Genomic DNA, 25,909 nt, shown 5'->3' with positions numbered 1-25,909 from the left:
CCAAAAGTGACCAGTGGAAGGGCAACCAGTAAATCAGCAACACACTCACGTGTGCCCAGGGCACATGACATCATGGTTTAGCCCTTGGTAAAGGCTTTCAGCTCCATTTTTTTCTTGCTTTCAACACATCAAAAACAAGAAATGACTGTATACTTTCTGTCTAATACCATGTGCCAATGTAAAAATATTATCAGTGTTATTTACTACACAAATCAATTGTGGCTCATTGTTATATGTATTATATGAATAGTATATTTGTTATGACTGATGCTATGAATATGATATGGTATGAACTGAACCCCTTAGAACTTTTATATCTGGGCTTGTTATTCAGTATATTTGTAGAAATGTTGAAGAGTCCCAAAGTAAGAAGTGAATCATTGTATCATTTCCTAGTGAATCATATTGGTACTGATTCACAGTGAAATCCATGAGTTATAACCCTTTGTTCTCAATTAATATAAAACAGTGATAAATGCAGAATGTTTTGAGGACATTTTTGATTATTATAATATTTTTTTATAATATTTTTTTGTTTTATTTTCTTTGCGATGCAGGTTGGGCTTTTATTTAAAATGTTCAGGTTTTTATTTTAATTTTTCTTTTTTATTTAAATTTGCAAATACTTGAAAATTTCTGTCGTCAGTTATGTTTGTTTTATATATTTTTCATTTTTATTTTTTTATTTATTTATTTTTTGGGTCCCAAACTAACTGCCCATCTCACAACTGCAGAATGCCTTTATGGCTTAGGTGTATAAATATAATTATTTTATTTAAATTTCATTATTTGCAGTGCAGGTCAGGTTTAAGCTGATGGCCAACCCTCTCTCTGTCTCAGATGTGCGAGGTTTGCGGACTTTCCTGGACCAGGCATCGCGGATGGGTTTAGATGTGTCCCTGCAGCAGGTGGATAGAAATGTCACCAAGGTGTTTTCCACTCTCTTCAGCACCATGAAGACAGAGGAGCTCAACAGATATCGAGACACCCTGAGGCGAGCCATTCTGCTGCTGAGCCCTCGTTCGGCTCAGGTCTTTATCCACCAGGTCAGAGACTATTCACAATTACACTGAGAAGTGAATAATTTGAAAAATGGCAAATTAATTTGTGCTGTTAAATTCCTGTGGTTTCAAGGTCTTCCACATGTTCTGATCTTCTGATGATCATGGGTTGATCTCCTGTGACGCCTCAGCCAGTGTGTGTGCCTTTTAATCTGGATAGTTATATTTTAACTTATTTTATTACTCACTACAAGCTCAGAAATACTGATACTGTGGGTTTTTATTATTATTATTATTATTATTATTATTATTATTATTATTATTATTATTATATCACTGTGGTGGTACCCTCAAATGTACATGTTTAATACTTTTAGTTAGGGAACATTACTGCGCCATATTCTATATTAACTATAGGTTTTTAGATATGTTGATTTCATATACCCAATTAAATTGTATTATTTTATTTTACACAGTTCTTTGATGAAAGCTTACAAACATTCACATCTCCTTCTTTTCTCCTCCACATTTAAACTGTTTGTACTTTTATTGACAAGAATGTAGCTGTACATTCCCTTTTTTCTGACAGTGTACAGTGAACTAAAATGACTTAAAGGAATACTACGTAATATTCATAACTTAATATTACAGCTTTAGAACCTTTGTGATGATCCACTGAGTTGTAATATGGAGAAGAGAGCCTCTGTCATTGCTACTCTTGTCACGCCTTCGTCCTGTCAGTCTGTTGTCCCCGCCATGTGCTTTATTCGCACATGGCTATGTTTTGTTTATATCCTTGTCTCCGCCCTCGTCCGTGTCATGTGTCAGCCCGTCCTCGTTATCTGTCCAGGTGTGTCTCGTTTGTGTCTGTATTTAAGCCCTCTTGTGTCACGTCCTGTTTGTCGTACATTTCTCATTTCTCATTTCTCTTTTCTCATGTCTAGTCGGTCGTGTTTTCGAGTCTGTCCGTCTGTCTCCACAGTTTCTCCGTGTCTGTTTCCCTAGTCGTTGTTTCGTGTCGTAGTTTCTTTTCCTCTCTCGTTCCTTCGTTTACTCTTTAGTCTGTCAGTCCCGTTTGCCCTGTTTAGCTTCCCTTGTTTAATTTAGCCTGCCTTGTTTCCCTGTATGTTTTCGTGCTTTGTTTGGTTACCTCCCTTTATTAAAGAACTGTGTTTTAGCGAGTGCGTCCGCCCTCCTTATATCCGCCCCTCGCTCCTGACAACTCTAGGCTCAGCACTGCAGAAACTGCACTATGTAACTTGGGGATGAGATAGGAAACTGCTATTCTCCCCCTCTACTTGCCACTGATTTTAGTATAGTGCTGTAAATATGAATTACACTAGGGGGAGCCCCAGGAGGAATAAGCCAAATCTTACCTAGTGTTCCTTTAAAGCTTGGTATGGTTTATGTAGTGTAAATGTGGCAGGATGTAGAGTAGAAAATGAAAATGCCTTCTCTTACAGTCACCTACATCCAAGGTAACTGAACTTTTACATAATCTGATTACATTGAAAACACAGCTGAACATCAACTCATAAAGGTTTTAGTGAAATACTCTACATCTATACAAGACAAAAGCTTTGTCTCCTTAGAGAAGCAGCCAGATGTTCATAAATAAATATATCCCCTGGTATTTGATGATATTTGAAGTTGTTGATACTCTGCATAATAACAAGATCCCAAAAGGCCTTTGAAAGAACAAAAGATCACAGATGCATCTACTACTTTACTTCACTGTGGGGCCTAAACCTACATCTGATGTCAGTTGCCAAAAAGCTGAATATTTAATTAATTTGTCAATTTCAACAATGAACCTGGTTCTGATTTATGTTTTGACATTGTGATTCTCAGCATTCATGTGTGGTCTGATGACATCAGAGGCTTCCTTCTGGGAAAAATTTAGTTTTACAATGATATAAGTGGTGTATAATAGATGTTTCTTAGACAACACTAGATTTGACATTCTGCAATTGTTCAGTGTTCCCCTAGCGTGTGCTCTTTTATTATCAGGGAAGTAAAATCACGAATTTCCCATTCAGATAATTCTCAGTCTATATTCCCATTCACATTTAGCTCAGATCATCTTCGTTCCTCACATCTAGCCTTATGGGATTTGTCTTTATCAAGAGTACTTTTCCCTACTAATGCGAGTGAAGATTATTGGTTTTGATTGGAATAGGATAGAAATCTGTGGTAATCTCTCAGTCTGAGAGTATTTCAGTGCTTTCAGTGTTGGCTTGTGTTTAGTGACCTTTTTCTGGTCTCACAGCCATGTTCGACATTTGCCTCCTGCAGTGAGTTTGCTAACAAGCTGCAGATGAGTGTGAAATCGAATGGAACTAGAAAGCAGAAGGGACGTGCTAGAGCTGAAAGTCATTACTTCAGAAATGCAATAACTTGTTGATGATATTTTCAATTATTTGATTTCTAAATTGCCTGAGTTAGCTGCTTTTTTAGTTAAATGTTAGTTTGGGAAAATGCTTTTAATTACTGTGCTCACTGAGCATAACCCTGGCTTCTTTTGTGTGGGATACTACTTTGGTTTCACAAAGGAGAAGGAGAAGTCTATGTAATTCTATTTTAACGTCTTAACTCTGTTTACTTTGAGACATTCTGTGGTTGTGCTTTGGATTGTTATCTTGGACTAATGACAGAAGACAGGGATTGGTCATCTTAATTTAGTTTCTTGTGAGTCATTCAGACGTGGACATGTTCTTGTGTTTTGGATCGTTATTTTGGACTGATAACTGGAAAATTCATGGCTCTGTCAATTACAGCAAGTCATCAAGGCATAAAATCCACTGTTCTGAGCTTTTACTACTTGGAGACAATGTCTCTCAGTCTTTGCTTCAGTCCTAGAGCCTCAGAAATGTTCTTGTATACCTTTACAAATTGATCAATTTCAATAATAGTAGGTGTTCAATTCCCACTCTGTGACACTATGCTGCACTACACTAATAAGAATCCTTGGGCAACACTCACTAACACTAATTTGGCTCACTTCTGTAACATGAATAACCGTGTATGCCACTGTGGTTAAATGCTGTAAATGTAGCTACACTTGACAAAATAGATTTTTATACATCATCGAATGCTGGTTTTCTGACCTCAGAATGAATGACATTAAACACAGGATAACATCCATAATATATAAAAGTAATTAAAGGGAATTTCCAATTAAACACCCCATATAGATGTATCACAATTACATTTTTCTGTCTTAAATAATTGTTAAACTAATTATTTCAGATAATAGCCCACAGCGGAGTGACATGGAGATGATTAACTGGCTTCTGTCAATGCATACGTTTTACAGTGCACTCTGGGGGAGTATAGAATTCAGACATGTGTTTTTAGTTTCATCATAAGGTTTTGAGAGGAAAAATAATGGTAGAACAACTACTTTCCATATCACTGCTGTCCAATTTTAATCATTAAAAATATGTATATCTATATTTGCTGAATTTTAGTTTACTACATCATTTATACACAGCAACTATACTTCACACTGTGTGAAAATTCCATGATGAATGAACCAATAGAAATTCCCCCCAATTACATTTTGCATTCTTTTTACTTCTCCTGTAAAGTTACTATTTTTGGAGATCCATGTTTTTTATTGGACAGTGAGGTATAATCCTAATTTATTTCAGATTTCTGTATTAATTGGCAATAACGAAGTCATGGCCATCCATATATATATATAATAGTAAATATGTTTAAGTATAAAATTGCAAGATGTTTTGGGTTTATAGGCATCTTTATAATCGCCCAGGAGCACATCAGTCTTCTAGGATATTCGCAGACATTGTTACTGAAAGGTTTTATATTACAAACTGGATTCCAAAAACGTTGGGACACTAAACAAATTTTGAATAAAAACTGAATGCAATGATGTGGAGATGGCAAATGTCAATATTTTATTCGTAATAGAACATAGATGACTGATCGAAAGTTTAATCTGAGTAAATGTAACATTTTAAAGGAAAAATATGTTGATTCAAAATTTCACAGTGTCAACAAAGTTGGGACAAGTAGCAATAAGTGGCTGGAAAAAGGAAATTGAGCATATAACGAACAGCTGGAACACCAATTAACACTAATTACGTCAATTGACAACATGATTGGGTATAAAAAGAGCTTCTCAGAGTGTCAGTGTCTCTCTGAAGCCAAGACAGTAAGAGGATCACCAATTCCACCATTGTTGCACAGAAAGATAGTGCAGAGAATACAAGAATACAAGATTACAAGAATGGTGTTACTCAGTGTAAAATAGCAATGTAATAGCAGTGTAAAAAAGACTTTTTAAGTCTTTTTAAGTTATCAGCATCAACCGTGCATAACATCATCAAAAGATTCAGAGAATCTGGAACAATTGCTGTGCGTAAGGGTCAAGGCCGCAAAACTCTACTGGATGCTCGTGAACTAAGGGCCCTTAAACGTCACTGCACCTCAAACAGGAATGCCATTGTCAAGGAAATTACAGAATGGGCTCAGGAATACTTCCAGAAAGCATTGTCAGTGAACACAATCCACCGTGCCATCCGCCGTTGCCAGGAGAAACTCTACAGTGCAAAGAGGAAGCCATTTTTAAGCAAGCTCCACAAGCTCAGACGTTTGCACTGGGACAGGGGTCTTTTAAAATGGAGTGTGGCAAAATGGAAAATGTTCTGTGGTCAGATGAGTCACGATTTGAAGTTCTTTATGGAACACTGGGACGCCATGTCATCCGGACCAGAGAGGACAAGGATAACCCAAGTTGTTATCAACGCTCCGTTCAGAAGCCTGCATCACTGATGGTATGGGGTTGGTATGAGTGCTTGTGGCATGGGCAGCTTGCATGTCTGGAAAGGCACCATTAATGCAGAGAACTATGTTCAGGTTCTAGAACAACATATGCTCCCATCTAGACGTCATCTCTTTCAGGGAAGACCCTGCATTTTTCAACAAGATAATGCCAGACCACGTTCTGCAGCAATCACAACATCATGGCTATGTAGGAGAAGGATCCGGGTACTGAAATGGCCAGACTGCAGTCCAGATCTTTCACCTATAGAGAACATTTGGTGCATCATAAAGAGGAAGGTGCGACAAAGAAGGCCCAAGACGATTGAACAGTTAGAGGCCTGTATTAGACATGAATGGGATAGCATTCCTATTTCTAAACTTGAGAAACTGGTCTCCTCTGTCCCCAGACGTCTGTTAAGTGTTGTAAGAAGAAGGAGGGATGCCACACAGTGGTAAAAAGTGGCCTTGTCCCAACTTTTTTGGGATTTGTTGACACCATGAAATTTTGAAACAACATATTTTTCCCTTAAAATGATACATTCTCTCAGTTTAAACTTTTGATCTGTGATTTGTGTTCTATTCTGAATAAAATATTAGATGTTGGCACCTCCACATTATTGCATTCAGTTTTTTTCACAATTTGTTTAGTGACCCAACTTTTTTGGAATCCAGTTTGTAAGACAGGTATTAAGACAAAACAACAAAAGAACAAGTCATTCATCTTGAATTGGACACTTTTTCACAGTTTACTGCTCTGTCAGTAGAGTGAGCAAAAGAGTTCTGACAGAAACATAAGCTCCTGCACTGCTGAGAATGAAGTGGATTTGCTCTGGTCTATGTTCAGAGAAATATCACAACAAAACAATACGACTGAACTTGTTATAATCCTGTGTTTCCTCACTTGGCAGACTGTGTGTGTGTGTGTGTGTGTGCATGTGTGTGTATGCATTGTCCCTGAAACATTTAAGCTGTAAACAGTAGCTCTCTAGAAATATCCACTTAGAGAAATCATCATTAAACGGCCTCTATGTTGGAAAATGGAATTTTCCTTCATTTTTCAAATGAGTTGGATGTACTCTAATTGGCCAATGGTTTCTTCATTTCTTCTGAACAGCCTCTACCTTTCTGGGAAGGCTTAACACTAGATATTGATCTTGCTATTTGATGGCATTCAGCAACGTAAACAGTAGTGAGGTCAAGTACTGATGATGGGCAATTAGTTCAGGATCCTAACTTATCCTAGATGTAATGATTAGAGCTCTATCAATCCAGAAAACATAATTCCACAACTCTACCCTCAAGTTCTAGGGGACAGTTTACCCCCAATCCATAGTAAACAACTGCAGTTGGGCTTTTCATGCTTTTTTTTTTTTTTAGAGAAATCTAGCTTTACCTTTTCCAACATGAGCTGCATGTGACTGAGGTTCAAATGGTCATTTGACAATGGACAAAAATCCACTCCAAATATTAATACTGACTCTTTATTGTATATAAACCCACACACAAAACACTAGTGGACCTCGGTAGAAGAGACCAATGTGAGAAATGGGCTTTCATCTTTAAATCAGACATTTTAACAGCAGGATGTTGGGTTTATATTGTGTGGTTTGTGTTCGTAGTGTTGGCCTGTAGTTCATAGGAACTTCCCTTGGTTCCAGCTTGGTTCTCTGATTGAATTTGCAGTTGTTGTAGAGGGCAGCCCCAGGATTCATGCTGTTGAAACTCTACAGTAGGGGGCGGGGGGGGGGGGGTGGGGGGGGGAGTTGACTGCAGGGAACGCCTGCGAACTCCACAACATCTGAACACAAAGCTGCTTTCCAGCGTTCCCCATGGACACCTAGCACTGGAGGAAATCTCTCTGAATGCTGTGGATATTTCCATAACTCATGGGCTGTGGATTCTTGGTTTGTGATCCTGAATTGTATCTGAAGCCAAAAGGTGTATTACAGTTATAAGGAGCATAAAATTAGTTCAAACCATTGCTGCATCACATACAGTAGCAGCTAACACAACATTCTTCTGAAGTGAAGGGCAATAGTCGGGATTGTATTTCTCTTTGCTGCAGTAACAGTCACTACTCAACTGGAAATGCTTAACAGCTAGAGGATTTGATGGCAACCACATGAGGTCTCTATCCCAAATGATCACTACGGTTTTGGAAGGAGGCATTTATACCCTTCTGGATCACTCTTAGCATTTGTCATTTTTACCTTTGATCACGTGTAGATGCTTAAGAGTTTCCAATCATGGTTTTTTCTAAAGAGATTATAAACACTGTGTGCCTATTTTCTATATTGAACTTGTGTGAAGAATAAAGAGAACCGAGCAAAAACGGCTAAAATCTAGAGCTTATGTTGGGGTAAAAAGTGGTGCATTCTTGTTTATTAAAGGAGCAGGGCTGTTTAGACAGGGAGAATGGTGCTGTGCCGTTGGATCCTGGTGGTGCTTTGACCAAAACATCACAGACATTTCATTAAGACCCCAAACTGTGCTAACTTTTGGACAAAGGCATATAACAAGCCCCCTTTAAACTTGTTTTAAACGTCTGTCTCCATGTAAGGAACCCACTCTGTGGAGCATTTGTTCGCTCTGGGACTACAAAGCAATTTCATTTCTCATCTCATGTGAGTTGCACTTCATTGAAAATATTTTTCATGAATATTGTTTGCTACCTTTAATAATTATATTAGAGCATTACTGCTGCATGTTCAGTTTCCTGAGCCTGTATCAGAAGTGGGATAAATGCTGTGTAAAGGCTGTGAAGGCCTGATGTGATAGTGCTGCTCTGATTCCCTGAGCTGCTGAGCATTCAGGATGATAACGTCCATCAACCTCCAGCCTGCAGAGCCTTAAACTCCAGGGAAAACTACACATGGCCTTGGCAGCAGAGTTCTACAGCTCTTTATTTTCTGTTTGCCCTTAGACACGAGGCTGAATTCCATGTGTTGCCATTTGTATTCAGTGGTAGAAGTGCAAACCTCCACATTACAGTTATATGGCATTTCTCATAGCATTGAAATCATTCAAAGGGTCCTGACATCTTTAATCTCAGTTCCACCGCTCCACAGCCCATGTTAACATTAGGCATGGTAAATTTTGCTTAAGGTCCAGCAGCTCAAAAGAGTCCTTTTTTCTTATGAAGATTAAACTCTGGAGAAATCATCTTAAATGTAGATGATATTTTTAATATTTCCTATTTAGAGGTTGTTTTACGGATATTCAGAGATGATTATACTTGTGTTTATATTTATTTCACTTGTTTGGGATGATTGTATCTAGTGAGAGTCCTATAACATTGGTGGATCATTTGAGCCTCATTTCTTGAATGAGAAACCACAAAACTCTTAGCAACACAAACCTCCAATGCAGTAAGACACTTAAGAAAAGAACAAATGTACAGAAGTAGACAGAAACCTCTGATAATGTTCTTGCATCAGTGGCATTAGTAGAAATTTTAGATAAAACCAGTAGATTTAAGATGCGCTTAGGTGTTATGAAATTGGTTTCATTTGGTGCTGTGATCAAGCTGTGTGTGATGCTTAAAGTAGCTGAATTCACTCATTAAAATGGTAAAATGGGTGTCGAATGACATTTGGGCTTATGGTGTATATTTCCAGATCAGAACCAGTGAGCAATAGAGTAAAGCGAGTTCTCCACATGCTGTGAGCATTTAATTGCTGTAATTAGCATGTCACAAGCATTCATTTAAGCTTAAAATCTGAATCATGAAAACACAATCGGACACGCTTAATTATCTCAGGCCTTCTTCATTAGGACTGGCAGTGATTGACGGGAAGCCTGTGTGTGCGTGTGAAAGAAAAAATACAGCTACTTTAAAGTAAACTTATTTGTATAATCTCAGTAGAATTGCCTGAAATGAACTGTACAGGGTGGGCCATTTATATGGATACACCTTAATAAAATGAGAATGTTTGGTGATATTAACTTCCTGTTTGTGGCACATTAGTATATGGGAGGGGGAAAACTTTTCAAGATGGGTGGTGACCATGGTGGCCATTATGAAGTCGGCCATTTTGGATCCAACTTTTGTTTTTTCAATGGGAAGAGGGTCACGTAAATTTATTCTTTCACGAGAAAACATTTACAAGTTTCTTTTTGTTTACAGCCATTGACATGTTGCAGAGGATAACACGTGAGGAGATAGAAATTGTGTTGATTGTGTTGATGTCTGGTGAATGTAGTAACCGGGTCATTGCAGCACATTTCAATGCAAGACACCCTGCGAGACCACCCATCTCCCATGCTACAATTAGCAAACTGCTTGCCAAATTTCATGAAACTGGTTCAGTGTTGGATTTGCCAAAATGTGGACACATGAAAACTGTCACTAATAAAGAAACATCAATGGCTGTCCTAGCTTCATTCAGCAAGAGCCCACAGCGTAGCACTCCCCACATGTCACTGGAGAGTGGCATCAGTCGAACATCCCTTCGGTGGATATTAGCTACTCACAAATGGCACCCTTACAAACTCCAGCTGCTGCAGCATCTCAACGAGGATGACCCGGATCGGCGCACTCAATTTGCAGAATGGGCAAAACCAAAAATGGAACAGGACCCTCAGTTTACACAGAAGAGATTGTTCAGTGATGAGGCAAACTTTAATTTGAATGGTGAAGTTGACAAACAAAACCACCACTATTGGTCTGACACTAACCCACAGTGGACCCTCCAAGACTGTTGGAACAAAAAATTAATGGTATTGTGTGGTACATGGGGTACAAAGATAGTGGGGCCATTCTTCATCATTGGAAACCTCAAGGCCACTGGATATGCGAAATTGCTACATGATGATGTGTTTTCTTATTTATGCACTGAAGCTGGCACGTTCCCTGAGTTTTTCCAGCAAGAAGTGCACCACCACATTATGGGTCCGCGCATTCCTAGATGAACTGTTTCATGGAAAGTGGATTGGTCGTTGTGGGCCAGTTGAATGGACCCCAAGGTCTCCCGATCTGATCCCCTTAGACTTTTATCTTTGGGGTCATCTGAAGGCAATTGTCTATGCTGTGAAGATACGAGATGTGCAGCACCTGAAACTACGGATACTGAAAGCCTGTGCTAGCATTTCTTTTGCTGTGTTGCTAACAGTGTGTGAAGAGTAGGAGAAGAGGATTGCATTGACAATCTGACACAATGGGCAGCACTTTGAACACATTTTATAAGTGGTCAGAAACTTGTAAATAACTAATGAACGTGAACATTACGTTAAAACCAAGCACACCATTGTTTTTCTTGTGAAATTCCCAATAAGTTTGATGTGTCACATGTCCCATTGAAAAAACAAAAGTTGTATCCAAAATGGCTGACTTCAAAATGGCCGCCATGGTCACCACCCATCTTGAAAAGTTTTCCCCCTCCCATATACTAATGTGCCACAAACAGTATGATAATATCACCAACATTCCCATTTTATAAAAGTGTATCCATATAAATGGCCCACCCTGTATTTGAGTCGAAGGTCCTCATGCCCAGTGACAAGTGTGGGCTGGAGAAGTAAAAGCCTCACAGCATGTGGAGCAGTGAAATCGAGGGATGAATCTCCATCTAATACCTTTGGGATGATTTGGGATTCAGAACTAATCATCCAGCTTCAGCATCTGTTTTAATAACTGAAAGCCATCAAATCTAGAAGTCTGTTACTGCAGTAAAGGGGACCTCCTGATTAATACTCTTCATTGCAGAAGAAATGTTGGAGGAGCATATCTGTAATCCTATATATCATTATTTTTTATGACAGTGCAGGGTGCTGGAAAAATAGAACATAAATCCAATTAGGCCTATATGGCTTTGTATATCCAAACCACGTTCACAAACACTCATTTTTACTCTACACTTAATGATGAACCTCTACGTTAATGTAAACATATACAAATCAGAGATGAAATGTAATTTACTGCAGACTCAGAGGAGTGTTCAGTTGTTATGAGGAATATAAAATGACACCTAATTTAATTTGGTTTCTCTTGCAGCAGTTTTCAGACATGAGCATGGTGCGCTGCCTTATGAGAGACAGAATAATGAAGTGAGGCCATCGATAGACTGGGTTTTATATGGGGAACATGTATATATTACAGTACTCTCAGAAATGTGATTAAAGAGCACAAGAACAGTAGGGATTCGTATTTGTATCAAAGGGAAATGACATGTTTGTTCTTTCTCAGTGGCAGTAAAACTAAATCAATGGTCTTAACCTTATCATTTGTACTTTTGTTGGGATTTATTAGTTTTATCAGACGAATCTAGAGGTGGATAGTAATTAGTTACATTTACTTAAGTATATGTGCTTTAGTAAAATATCTTTATACTATGGATTTCCAAATCTATATTATAAAGGATTGCTCTTATATTAGAATTTTGTAAAAGACAACACAAACCATTATTCGTACAGCATCAATCTACCGTATACATTTAATTCAATTAAATACACTCCAGTATTAAAAAGCAACAAAACATAACCATTTCAGCTTCAATTTAATCTTAAACTATGGAAGCTGAGCCTTTTAACAATGTGGTTTTTAATGTGCCATATATTCTTCTGAATCCCAAGACAATTCTACACAACTCATTACAAAAATACAACATAAGGATCATCCATTCAATTTCTTTGTGTTATTTTTCTGCTTCATTAAAAAATTATATTTGCACACAAATTTCATATGTAGTATTAGCAGTAGCTGATGGCATAAATGACACTTGTTCCACAAGTCCATTAATGAAATTTCCTCACTACTAAAAATATTCCGCAGTCAACTGAGTGGTACTATAACAAAGTGGTAGTGATTGGGAACAACAGCAACTCAGCCACAAAATTATAGGCCTCATACAATGACAGAGCAAGGTAAGTGGATGCTGAGGTGCATATTGTGCAGAAGTCTTACACTTTCTGGGTTAATGGGTTTCCATGGCCGAGGAACTGCATCCAGACCTTACACCACCAACCACAATGCAACAGTACTTGCCTGACTGTGTTTTGCCAAGTGTAATGTTTGCCAAGTGTAATGTTTGGTGTAGGTGTGGGGTTGTTTTTCAGGTGTTGGGCTCAGCCCTTTAGTTCCAGTGAAATGAACTCTTAATGCTTCAGCATACCCAAAAATTTGGTAGCATGAAATGGATAATTCTGTGGGGACAGCCCTTTCCTGTTCCCACAGTACTACACACTAGTGCACAAAGCAAGGTCCATAAATAGTTGTTTCATATGGGAGAATTTCACTGGCCTGCACAGAGTCCTCACCTCCACCACTGGGAAGAATTAGAGTGGTGAAAGCAAGTCAGGCCTTCTCGTCCAACATCAGTGTCTGACCTCAAAGAAGCACTTCTCGAAGAATGGTCAAAAATTCCCATAAACACACACCTAAACCTTGTGGAAAGACTTCCCAGAAGAGCTGAAGCTGTTATAGCTGCAAAGGGTGGGCCGTCATCATATGAATAGGATGTCACTCAAGTTTATATGCATCCGAAAGCAGACAAGCATATACTTTTGGCAATATAGTGTAGATGTGTGTTTATAGTTAAAAATAACAATTTTTTTTGGGCTCAGTTCTAAAAGGGTTAAAAAGAAAAAAAAATCACCATAAGCTTATTTTTGCTATGGCTGGTGATAACAGGGGGTTCTAAGAGTTAAAACAGAGACCGTGAATGTGCAACAGCTTTCTATGTTATAACACATACACACACACACACACACACACACACACACACACAGCCCTTGTCTTTGATCCTGTCAGCACTGTGGTGGAATTAGGGGTGAAAGGTCACTTCTTGTCTTGAGAGTATCTCCCAGTTTGCTCTGTGTTCTGTAACCTGTCTATATTCTCTGACCTCTCTCAGAGCACAGGGCAGTGGTGTGTTATAGAATTTTACTCCATCTCTCCACAGTAACACTGTGATAAATGGAGGCTGAAGGTGGGTTATCCATCTCTGTCTCTTTTCTCTTCTCATCTGTTCGGTTACCAGAGATTCACTTAGCTGGTAAATATTGATATTGCTAGTAAAAAAAAAAAAACATAACAAACAAAACAAAACAAGATAGCAATATTTTTCTAGATATTAACAGCATAGAGGTCATGCAAAAACTTCTAAGTACTGGCTAATTCTAGGTTTAAAAAACTGCTAAGCATAAGTCACGTCACAGGAGTCGAGTTGCAAAGACTCTGTAGTGTGAATCTAAGTCAGTTCTGAGTCACTAGTTGAGTTACAGATTTGCATCTGAGTGTTGAGTTATAAGCTGTAGTCTGCACTGACAATTCACATGCTTTTGAATTCAAAATGAGTCATGAGCCATAAGATTTGAAATCTAATGGTAATTGAAAAAAGCTCTGAAGTATTAGTCAACTCACAAGTCACTGTAGTGTAAATTGAGTCATGAATCACTGAAGTGCAAATCGCTAGTCATAAGCTTTGATGTCCAAGTTGCAAAATTTTAATATTCAGAGACTTGAGTCACTGTATCAAGTGTAAAGATATCTACTGAATCAAATAGCAGAGATCTCCATAAAATCACTCTTATTTCTATGACAACTCTATTGTTTTGTTTGTCAGTTACCCATGACAACCCTGTCTTCATATTATAACACCAACCACAATACTCTCAGGTCAAAACAAACACTCAAAATCAAAGCACACTGGGGTCTTTTACATATTTCAACAGGAAGGAACAGTCCTGAAAAATGACTCTATGCATAATCTGTTGCGTTAAAGCAGTAAAACCAAGATGGATGCATATTATTTATGTAAATGCTTAACGCCTGGATGTTTGAGACCTTGGCTCGAATAAATTGTTCTTTCACCACTGATTTCTGTGAATTAAAAGCAAACGCAGACGCAAATTCATTTTTTTTACCTGAGGATTACCTAAGATACCAGACTCATGCAAAAGGAACACAGTTCCATAAATTAGCTTTTTACAAGCTCCTCTGAACACCCTGATTACTTTGCTAATTAAATGAGTCGCAAATATGGATTTATTACTTTTTTTGAGGAGATAGTCAGTCATTTAAATAATCCAAAATACTGAAGACAGCTTCTGTCATACTGACTAGCAGAGATGTTCAAATCCATGGCCGAGTCGAGTTATGAGTTACGGCTCACACACTTTCACCCTGTTTTTCAGTGGTCAAGCCTCCTAACGCACCACCAAAAAGTAGGTATTATTTGGGTGTAATCATTCTTAGCACAGTTGTGACCTTGATGTAGTGTTAGTGCGTTAGTGTATGTTGCACTGGTACATTGATCAGACACAGCAGTGCTTTTGGAGTTTTTACAGCTCATCTGTTGCTACAGAGACTGTATTAATCATGCTCTAGTACCTTGGTCAGAGTGCAAAGGACACTGTATGTCTTTGGTTGGTTGTTCTCAGCCCAGCAGTGACATTGATGTGTTTATAACCTCCAGCAGCACTACTGTGTCTGATCCACTAGTACCAGCAGAACACATTGACCGTCCACCACAAAATCATTGTCACTGCAGTGCCGAGAATTATCTACTAACAAATAATGCAGTTTTTAAAAAAGGCTAATAAATTATGCAGCACAATGAACAGTTTTTTTGAAAATCCTTTCTTTTGAAATCAACACCAACAACATGTTCCTCTAGACAATGGGCCATTTTGAAATGAAACATTCTGTAAATGTAGATCTACAGTGCATCACAACAGTCAGTGGAGCTGATAACATGGACAGTTAAGTATAGAAACAAGGATCTGCTTTTAATGCAGTGGCTGAGCAAAGTATAAATATTTCTTATGAGCACACATTATAATGCTTTATGGAAAGTGACATATGGAACGTGATATGAAATCATATGTCTTGCTTTATAAAGTACTGTGTATGTAAATGTGATTAAAGTATTATATATCCCATAATACTGCCTTGTGAAGCATACAGAAGTCAGTGAATGTAGGTAGTGTATTATCTACGGCTGTGGTTATCTTTGCAAGACTGATCTATTTCAGAGGTTCCCTAGATGTTGTAGATACGCACGGACACGCACACACACACAGACAAATGCCTGAAGGGTATTTACTCAAGCAACACTAGCTGAGAAGAAAGCCCTTCTCTATTTTGTGCTCACCTTCAATTCCCAGAGCTTCTCAAGTGCCTCATTGCCCAATGTCTCTGTCAATACTGTGCCCAAGGCCAAAAGCACTCCGTCTCACTCTCTCTGCTTGGGTGAAGTCCACTGCCGAAGCTCCATGGAGAACTGAAACTTTTGTGTTTTGACAAATGCAATGTGACAAATAAAGAGAGGTAGAGCATAATGCCAAATAAACCACTCACTGAAGCCAAGTAAAAGTCTTAAAAACTCATAAAACCCTTGTGAAATTTGGAGAGCACTACATGAATTGGCACAAATAAATGTTATAATTAAAATTAATTTGTTGCATATTCAAATGAATGCATATATTATATGGCCTTTGGACACTGTCTCAATTAATCAGGAGCTAGTTCCTCTTTTGCTGCAATAAGTCTACTTTTCTGGGTAGGTTTTTACAAAAAATTGGAACATGGGTCTCAGGATTTGATGGCCACAAAAAACATCAGGATAGTTTGTTTTAGATTTCAAATTATCCCAGATGTATTGAATGGGGCTTTAACATTCAGAGAACACCATTTCACTGCTACACAGTTAGGTTTTTTACGGTCTAGCAGACACTTAACATTAAGCAACCTTAAGGTTGTCTGGCTTCTGATTTGCTCCTGATGCTGAAAATAGGGAATAAAATGTTACTTAATGGGAACTAAAAAAAATTAAAAAAACACTACTGTTGTTTACATATTTATGTAATTAAATTACAGTGGCTTTACTGATGTTTGGCACTAAACATCCCTTCAAAGCAGACTAAGAAAGATATTAACAGATGAGTTTAACACCATATGGAATTATGAAGGTGCTCAATTAAAGACAGGCTGTGATAAAACCCAGTATATTTCAGCTGTGGATTTTGTTTAAACATATTGAATTGTATTTAATCATATTTAATGAGCTCCATTATGGTCATTCTGTGTCGTTAATGCCTATTGTTAGAGAAACAGCTGTTGAGAACATGACACAATAGTGATGAATTATTTAATGTATGCTGTGTTTTTTTAGAGATCCTAGACATGATTGTTAATACTTCTATATTTAAGCCATCCAGAAATGTATTCTACTGGGATTTTCAATCACATTATGATTGTTTCTGCATTTACAGTCCATTTAAGTTTACAAAGTAGATGTATGAATAAACAATCATATGCAAAATGTTGTGCACTCCTGAACAGATTGCATGTTTTGATAACATTCTCCTCGAAAAATTAGGAAATGTATGGCTACAACTTCTTGCCTCCTTCAAGCCTAAGGAAATGATCCCAATGCAGGGTAAGACATGAGCGTGAGCTAGTTAAATTGTCATCATAGCTGAGGAAGACACTGCAATGAGATAATTCAGGTGCAATATGTAAGTTCACTTAATAAGGCACGAACCATACATAGATATTTATTAAGAAAGTATGTCATCATAGGGAGGAAATTTGAGTAACACTTTGCTACAGTTAAAGTCTCTACACTTCTGCAAGGCTTTACACCAGATGTTGAATCCGTGCTGTGACAGTTTGATGGCATTACAGAACAAAAACACACCTAAGCGTCTGGATTGTCATAATGTTGACCTTTAAATATTGTGTAAGTGTTAAAAGAAAAAAATTATGTTTTTTGTGCATTTTCAGAAGAAAGAAACTTCCAAAACAGATTTTTGGCAATATTTTAGGCCAAGATTTTTCAAAAACAAATTTTAGGCAATTTTATTTAAATCAGTGTTCACAATTTGAGTAAAAAGGGACTTTTTATCAAACTTAGAGGGTGTTTCCTCACCATTTACTGCTCTCCAGTCTGTTTGGGTGCTCAAAACCAGTCAAATGTGTTTACAAGGCCCTATTGTCAGCAAACGAGTAAAAAAGCAAAAGGTCTACGTCCTGTATGCTAGGCTTACTCTCTCACTCTGCTCATAGCAGAAAAACTGCATCTGGTGGTGTCTGGATGGCAGAGAGAAAAACAAGAAAATTGATGAGTATATTTCTAAATTCCTGTTCCATATGTGGGTAAGATTGCCTATTTTTGTTAACGTTGTTCCTTTTTACACAACACACACACATGTATATAACTGGGAAAAGAAAGAAATAAAACTCAACTTTTTGAGTGATTGCACATTAATTTGAGCACCTGGAGCTCCTAGCAACTGAAAGAAACTGAGAAAAACAAGCTTTTTTTTTTTGTTGCTGTCTCATGCTGCATTTACACTGTTCCAGTGCATCAACGCAGTGCAACATATCCAATTTGTTACAATGGGACATGTCTGTTCTGGCAGACATGGCCATGCAGTGCCTGATAGGACCAACTTTATGCAAATTAATCTGGCCAATGTGATACATCTATCTAATCAGGAGATATCTGGTGTTTGAGTGATAGATCCACAATGCAATATGTGAAACTATATGTTTTTCTGTATTCAAAATGGATGGATGTGATTTCAGTTAGATGACGCAGGCCCCCCGAAGAGTTGGAGTGTGTTAACATCTGCTGTTGCTATGGAGCAGTGTTAATGAAACATCAGTCAAGGATAAAACAAGTCATTCTGATTTTGCTCTGATTATGATGTCAAGTTATCATTGGATAATATGGTTAAAATTTATATCACGATATGTTTCTTAACTTCGGTCGATAAGCTATAATTTAAAGCTATAATAAAAGTCGATATAAACAATATAAAAGCCACAAAAACTGCCAAGAATAAAACAAGAAATATGATATCACCATCAAACATAAACCTCTTAACTTTGTCAACATCAATTTTAAAGTTAGTTTACAAAATACTGGACTGACTGCAGCACACTGTAATGAACGTCAGTCTGTGACAGATGATGCAACTAATGTATATTGAAATTTGAAAACCATATCTCTTTTTTTATGATATATATTGTTATTGAATTAGTATCCAGGTCTATGTCAAGTTCGACACCAGAGTTTTTCAGCCTCCTCTTCCTAGAATTTTCAGTCACAGAGCTGGACCTGTGTTTACGTGAGAGCCCAAGGAGGAGGTTAAGTTGAGCGAAACACAAGCATTCAGAAATAGGTATACTGATATGTATATAGAAAACAAGAGCATAGAATAAAGGGAACCAAGTGAAAATGACTGAAAACCAGAATTTCTGCTCTTTGCATCTCTCTGCAGTGTGTTAATAATGATGTTAATGTTCTCATTTAAAGGAACAGACTCTGAAAGTGAACATGGCTGGTTAGATGTTATCTTAGTGTGTGCTTTAATCATATCTGCTCTCTACTCTCATTTCACCCCATTCTCATCTCACTGGATGGGATATGCTTTTTTTATATTTTTTTTAAATATTTATATATGCATATGTCAATTGCTATTAATTGCTTATGTAGGGGTTATATAGGCATTGAACAGTGTAATTCAATATTGTCTACAATATTTAAATAACCTTCATTGTTTCTGTTCCTGTCTGTGTTTTTTGACTCATATTGTTATCTTTGATTTCAGACTTAAAATGATGGTTTAATAAAATAATAATACATTTTGTAATCTCCATAGTCACAGCAGGTTGTAAACTCAATATAAAATAACTGGTGAGATCCATTAATAATGCAAGGGGGAAATAAAGGAAGGCAGTGTTTCTTAGAAATGATTGAAGCCTCATTAGACACTCTTAATGGCCATTAGCACTGTGAGAAAACATTCAAAACATGAAAAAAAAAAATCTCAAGGTCTTTATTTGAAGCTGAACCCTGAGACCTGTGTGACTACTTTTAAGAATTTAAATAAGCTCAGGGTAGATCCAGTTTATTTCAGGAGAGAGGCGTAAATCTCATGATAATTTTGATCACACACAGGAGGCAAAACCACAGTCTAAATGCTACACAGAGCCCAAGACAAACAGCGATTTGGACAATTATTTAAATAGCTATTCCAGCCTACTCCATTTGAAAAGTCAACGATGGAATTCTAAGTCACACAACAATCATTTTTGTTCTTTATAATCTTTGTTTTTTTTTTCAACAAAGACCTGCTTCTTGTTTGTGTGGTGTTAGATACAAAGCAATTTTAAAAATCAGCCCAAGCATCTACACAGAATGATAAAATTCTTCTTGAAAGGATTCTTTTTGATGTTCACTGATTTTCCCACCAATTTCCACCTGATAGCTAGGTTTCCCCTTTTCACACAATGCTGGAAGAGCAAGGACAACATTCAGTTGAAAAAAGAACATTAATTCATGTTCAGAATCCCTATTAAATAGTAACTTTTGGGTGAATAATAAGCAGCATCTATGAGTGACCAAATACTTTCATCCATTTTAATAAGTCTTAAGAATAAAGAATTAAGAATAAAGTCTGTCTATTATGTGAAAATACATATTCTGATCTTCGCTAACTGCCAGTTCTTTTGCATCAGCCCAGCACACTTGGAGAAGATGGTAGCTCTCCAGTCTGTTTGTGCATTTATACATTTACAATCCCCAGTGTTTGTAATTGAGTATACTAGGCTTTCTCTTTTCGCCCACAGCAAAAAAGCAGCATTTTGTTTCTGCATTAATTCAAAGAGTGAATTAAACTTAGAAAAGTTCAAGTTCAGCTACATACCGTCTTTTTCCCCTCAAATGTAGCATTCCACATTAAAAAATGCAAAGCTTCTGAATGTAAACAAACCAGAGAACAGTATCTCCTTACTGTGGTAGATGTCCCGATTAAGGTGATCTTAACATTAAGGTGGTAATAGGAAACCCAGCATTGGTGCTAATTTTGTTACATTAAACCCATTTCTCCATTTGAAGACAGTGCTACTTATCCTCATGTTTATAAAGCTCCATGATTTTCTTTGGAATTAAACCACATTGATCCAAATGCAATATTATTTCCACATGTGTCAGTTTTCATTTGAATATCTGACTGCGGAACTTTTAACGTTGGGAGTCCTCAAGCACAAAATTGCTCTAAATGGATGAATAGTGATGGATTAATAAATATGTTTATTTTCACCCTTCCCTCAGGGCAGGAGGGCTTTGTATTTCACAAATAAACCATCAATGATCTAAATACAGCATTTCAGGCCCAAATTAAGTTGATTACACCTGTATATTCCTCCAGCTTCTCCCGTAAGTAATGGGACAGAGGAGGAAAACATGATCAAAGCACATACAATATTTTCCAATCACTCCTTTCTCCATTAGTTTGATGAATGGGACGGAACCGCCCTTCAGACAGAGGCAAGGCCCTGAAAAATGATGCAATTACTCCTCTTTGATTAGAGGAAAGAGAGAGAGAAAGAGAGAGAGCACGAGAGAGAGGGGGTAAGAAGGATCTTTAAGGAGATTCCATTGCTATTTGGACGCTCCTTTTCTCTGTCTGTCAAATCGCTCTTTGTTGAGCATAACTGTGTATTAGTGCTGGACATGAGTAACAGGCAGCTGCATGAAATGAAGAGCTAACACTGAGTGATCTAGAGTGTGGTGCTGACTGTAGAATCTAATTGGAACATTTTTCTTCATTTTTCTTTTATTTCCAGTTATGCTGGTGTTTCTGCAAGTCCAGGCACTTTAGGACACCCGTTTCTTTTCACATTTTTATACCTCAACATCAATGCATTAACAGTGCACCAAGAATAAAACCCACAAACACTGGGCCCTGGAGCAGTAGGGCTGGTCTCTCTGGGGTGTTGGACCTCCATTCAATACATTTGAAACTAATCATCCAACATCAATATCTGACCTCAATGATGTTCATTTGGCTGAATGCCATTAAATATTCACAGTAATGTTGCAACATTTGCAGTATAAGTTTTCCCAGAAGAGTAGAGGCTGTTACTGCAGCAAAGAAGAACATACCGTCTGATTAATAACCTTCACTACTTCTTAGAAAAAACGTTGAATGAACAGTTGTCCACAAGAAAACACTTTCCTTGACTGGACAGTCTGTTGCAAGATTGCAGGGTCAGAAGAAATGCTGGGGGAGCAGGTGTCCACAACCATTTATGCCAACCATGAGGCTGTAATTGGAACATATTTTAGAACATTATTAGAGCTCACTTATTAAAAGTTATTTAAGTCAGTTCTCTTGTCTATTTTTTTTTAGATATTTACCTTATATGATGCTTTAATGGACAGTGGAGCAACAGAAATGGTCCGGATTTAATTAAACTGAAGAATGTTTCCTTTTTGGTCTGCAGCTACTATTTCAGCGATAATAGGCTTTGTTCAGACAGAAATTATATTGTACTTCACTAGGTACACCATTCTGTCCAAAACAAGTTGTTTTCTCTGAGAATCACACATACACTGTATAGCCAAATGTTTTTGGATAAATACTCATCCAACATTTCTTCCAACATAAACGTGCTTTTGGGCTTCAGAGCTCAAAGTATTGGACTTATAGGGCATCACATGGTTCCATCTCTGGCGATGACCATTCACGGCCAAGAGTCGGCTTCACTCTCACACTCTCACTTCACTCACAGTATCGGTTTCACTCTCTTGGGGGGATGGATAGCCCCATTCCCCTTGCAAGCTTGAAAAGAAGTAGTGGGTTGGATTCACATGCCCCCCTTCTCCACCTTTCCAAGGCTGGTGGTGCCATGTGCAGTCGCAGGAGTCTTGTTAAAGAGTGAAATCAGCGGCAAATAATTATTGGGTAACATTTGGTAAAACAAATCATTATTTTGTTATTATTTCTGCTTACTTTTGCTTAAATATAAATAAGAGTGAGGTCAGTTAAGAGTTCCACTGCTCCACAGACCAATGCCATGGGCTTAATTAACCTACATATGTCTTTCATGACAATTGACCTAAGCCTACACATAATTAACTTCTAGGGCTTGTGTCAACAAATGTCAGTAGTCAGACAGGCGGCTTTATTCTGCTTTAGTCTAGAATGTGTTATGATAACTGATTCTGGTTAGAATGAACCTTTATAAATCTTTAAGAAGGGTTGTGTTAGGTATCGTGACAGGTTTAGGTAGGTGATTAGGAGCATTATGTATGAACCCTAAAGTACTGAAGTGTCTGCAGTGAAATCAAAGAGCCAAAGAGCTTGAAAATGCATGGTTCTAATACTGAGTTGTTGCTGTTTTTCCAAATCCTTTACCATCTGGGAATATGACATATTCATTGACATTTAAGCTGGAGAATGGCACAATGTCTTCTTCTTTTATTAATACATTAGAGTTTTTGGGGCATAAGTGCTTTAGTTTTTGTTCCAAATTATTTGGACACATTTATTCTGCATACACTCCATATCATTAATTATTACAGCTAGGAATAAGAGTATATTTCTAGCAAGGTTAAATACAGGGCCTTTCTTAAATGCTAATTTGGGATGTTTTTACATAGTTACCAGTTGTTTGACAATTTGAGTCTCTGATTTCTTATAAAAGCATGCAATTATGCATCTTTTAAATGGTAACTTTATAAAAGAAGGCAAAATGCAATAAAGTTTGAAGTAACTTCTGCATTTAAATGGCATTTAGCGCAACGTTGAATAAGAATTGTTCCCCTCATCATAACATGTTCAGACAATGTAAAGGTCAACTGTTATTTAGTCATCAATTAATTAGTTTATCTGATTGTTCATTCATGTTCTGTAATTATTTCATCCTGATCAAGGTAACTGTTGGTCCAGAGCCTACCCAGAATCATTGGGTGCAAGGCTATAAACACACCCTGGGCAGTGTGCCAGTCTATCACAGGGCATCACACAATCACGCCGATACTCTCACACACTCACAACCTGTGAACAATTTCAAAAACCTAATCGATCCAAAAACATGTTTTTAAATTGTTGGAGGAAATGGGAGCACCAGGAAAGAACCCCACACAACCACTGAGCATACTACTCACAGACCGTGATCAAGGGCAAGACTTTTTTAGAACTCCCCCAATAATTTAGAAAGGAATTTAGTAAAATATTTTCCTTATAACTGTGATCAGATTAACAGAAAACATTTTACTGTTTTTGTGTAATTCTGTGTTTAGCTGCTAGTGAGCAATTAGGATTGCAAAGGGAAGGTGTCAATAGCTGTCTACTCTTTTTGTTGTATTTTGAAAACACCTGACAATCTTTAACAAAATGTGCATTTTATGAAGGATGAGATTCCTTCAACACTCTGTTACATCAACGAACGTCATCAGAAATGAATGTTTCTTTTAAAGCACATGGAAATGTGAAAACCGTTAGATCTGTGTAAGTGCAAATGCAGAAGTTCAGATACTTTTATAGGTCTAATATTCTGAAACAAGTTTAAGTTCATTGGAAGTTATGCCTGAGCAATGAGAGCGAACAAAAGTTAAAGTAGGTCAGGTTACAGCATAATAGCCACCTTAAAACTACAGTGGCACGCATTTCACTTCCTGACATCATACAAAGCCAACTGACCGTTTTTGACATTTCCTCTTGGAACCTGGTCTTAATAAAAAGCCTGAGGAGGATATTTGCACATTTCTGCACATTTTTATACACATTATTTAAAATAATTGGCCAGTTGCCTTATTCATTAGTCATGGACACCTGCTCTTCTAACATTTGTTCTGAAAAAGGTATTAATCAAGAGTTTGTTTCTATCCACTGGAGTAACTATATGTACTGGGCCAGGCTTTACACTACCTCTAGGAACATGGCTGTGAAGACTGGATTGCCATCAACTACAAAAACGAAGTGGGGTCAGGGGTCAGACAGAGCCCCATCACTCTGGAGAACGCAGTTCCACTGTTCCACATACAGTTCATTGCTAAGGAGTTTATAGCTGTTTAGCCCATGTTAACAGATTCAAAAAAAAATAATTTTGGAGTTTATTAATTATGTAAGGGTTAGTTGTTGGATTTTGGTTGTTATGTAAAGGATGTTCTATCCCTCTGTAAAGTTTTGTAAAGTATTATTTTTAGGTAGTATTCAAATATTTTAAAAAGTTTCTTCCATGAACCACATGCAAAATTTTTCTCAAATAAAATCTTTTTTTTTCTTTTCCTAAAAACATCCACACTCCAGATGCTCACATTCAAGCCCAAATTCACTGATAAATATATGTAATAAACCTCTCATAAATTATGGATAGACACAGCTGAGGTTATTGATTGGGTCATGTTTTATACAGCCCTTCACTCTGGTTTGATCTGGGTAGGAATCTCATGGAAGAGGACCAGGGGTGGGGGAGAGGGAAGGCTCAGGTGACCTTGTAATGTTAATAGCAGAAGAAAAGGAGCTTGTGCCCAGTGTGACTATTAGATGATGATTATGATGAGTCTGGATTTTTGTAATTCTTTTATAGATATAAATACAAATTATTTTAAGAGGTTTTTATGTGGTATAAATGACCTTAATATAATTTTAATGTATTTATTGACATGCTATTTAACATAATCGTGTAAAACATAGGCCTATTGCATCATATAACATATATACAATGACTGGTATCTCTGCTTTGTCCTTATGTTTGGAAAAAAATAAAAGATGTCTCAGCAATTGACATCATATTAAATCGAGCTTTATTCCTGATTCGGTAATGGTTGTAAGAACATTAATAGATTAGTGAAATTATGTTCTGGGGGTGTAAGCATGTAAAATGATTTTCCAGTGGAATAAGAATATTTTGTGGTCTAAAATCACTTACAAGTAATATCTAGAAATGGGTTTAATAAAGTACTCTTATGTCTCTGAATGAGAAATATTAGATTTATAGACCAGATTTAAGATGATTTCATTGGAAAAAATTTTATTTTATTTATTTATTTTTTTTTACAGTGGAACCTTTTGACCATTTTTTCACAGTGTGGAATATTCCTCCAAGTTGTGGCGTTTTCAGGTCTCTGCTGTATGAGATGATTCAAGGTCTTGCCTGTTGCTCTTGGCATTTAGTTTCGGCTGAAAGTCCGATGCCCCCTCAGAGTTCAGGATCAGCGTTTCCATGGCAACCGCAGTATATTTAACCTAACAACGCTTCATCTGTAAATTGGACACAGCAGCTTTTGTAAGAAAGTCGGTTGGAGCTCAAAGCCATAACAGTACAGGATATAATCTTCTTATATGTGTTGTACTGCGTTTAATTGCATGCTAATAATCCA

At 37.3% G+C, this 25,909-nt stretch overlaps 1 protein-coding gene across 1 annotated transcript in view; it reads left to right on the top strand.

The window, feature by feature from the left end:
* Nucleotides 1–25,909, top strand: part of grid1a (glutamate receptor, ionotropic, delta 1a) — a 318,330-nt gene that overhangs the window by 226,833 nt on the left and 65,588 nt on the right. The window contains exon 4 of the mRNA XM_066681522.1: nucleotides 841–1,046. Coding sequence (XP_066537619.1) covers nucleotides 841–1,046 — 206 coding nt within the window. The remainder of the gene's footprint in view (nucleotides 1–840; nucleotides 1,047–25,909) is intronic.

The sequence above is a fragment of the Hoplias malabaricus genome, chromosome 1 (assembly GCF_029633855.1).
Source record: "Hoplias malabaricus isolate fHopMal1 chromosome 1, fHopMal1.hap1, whole genome shotgun sequence".
Classification (NCBI taxonomy): domain Eukaryota; kingdom Metazoa; phylum Chordata; class Actinopteri; order Characiformes; family Erythrinidae; genus Hoplias; species Hoplias malabaricus.
The sequence above is the reverse complement of the archived record's forward strand: the minus strand, read 5'-3'. Positions and strand labels throughout refer to the sequence as shown.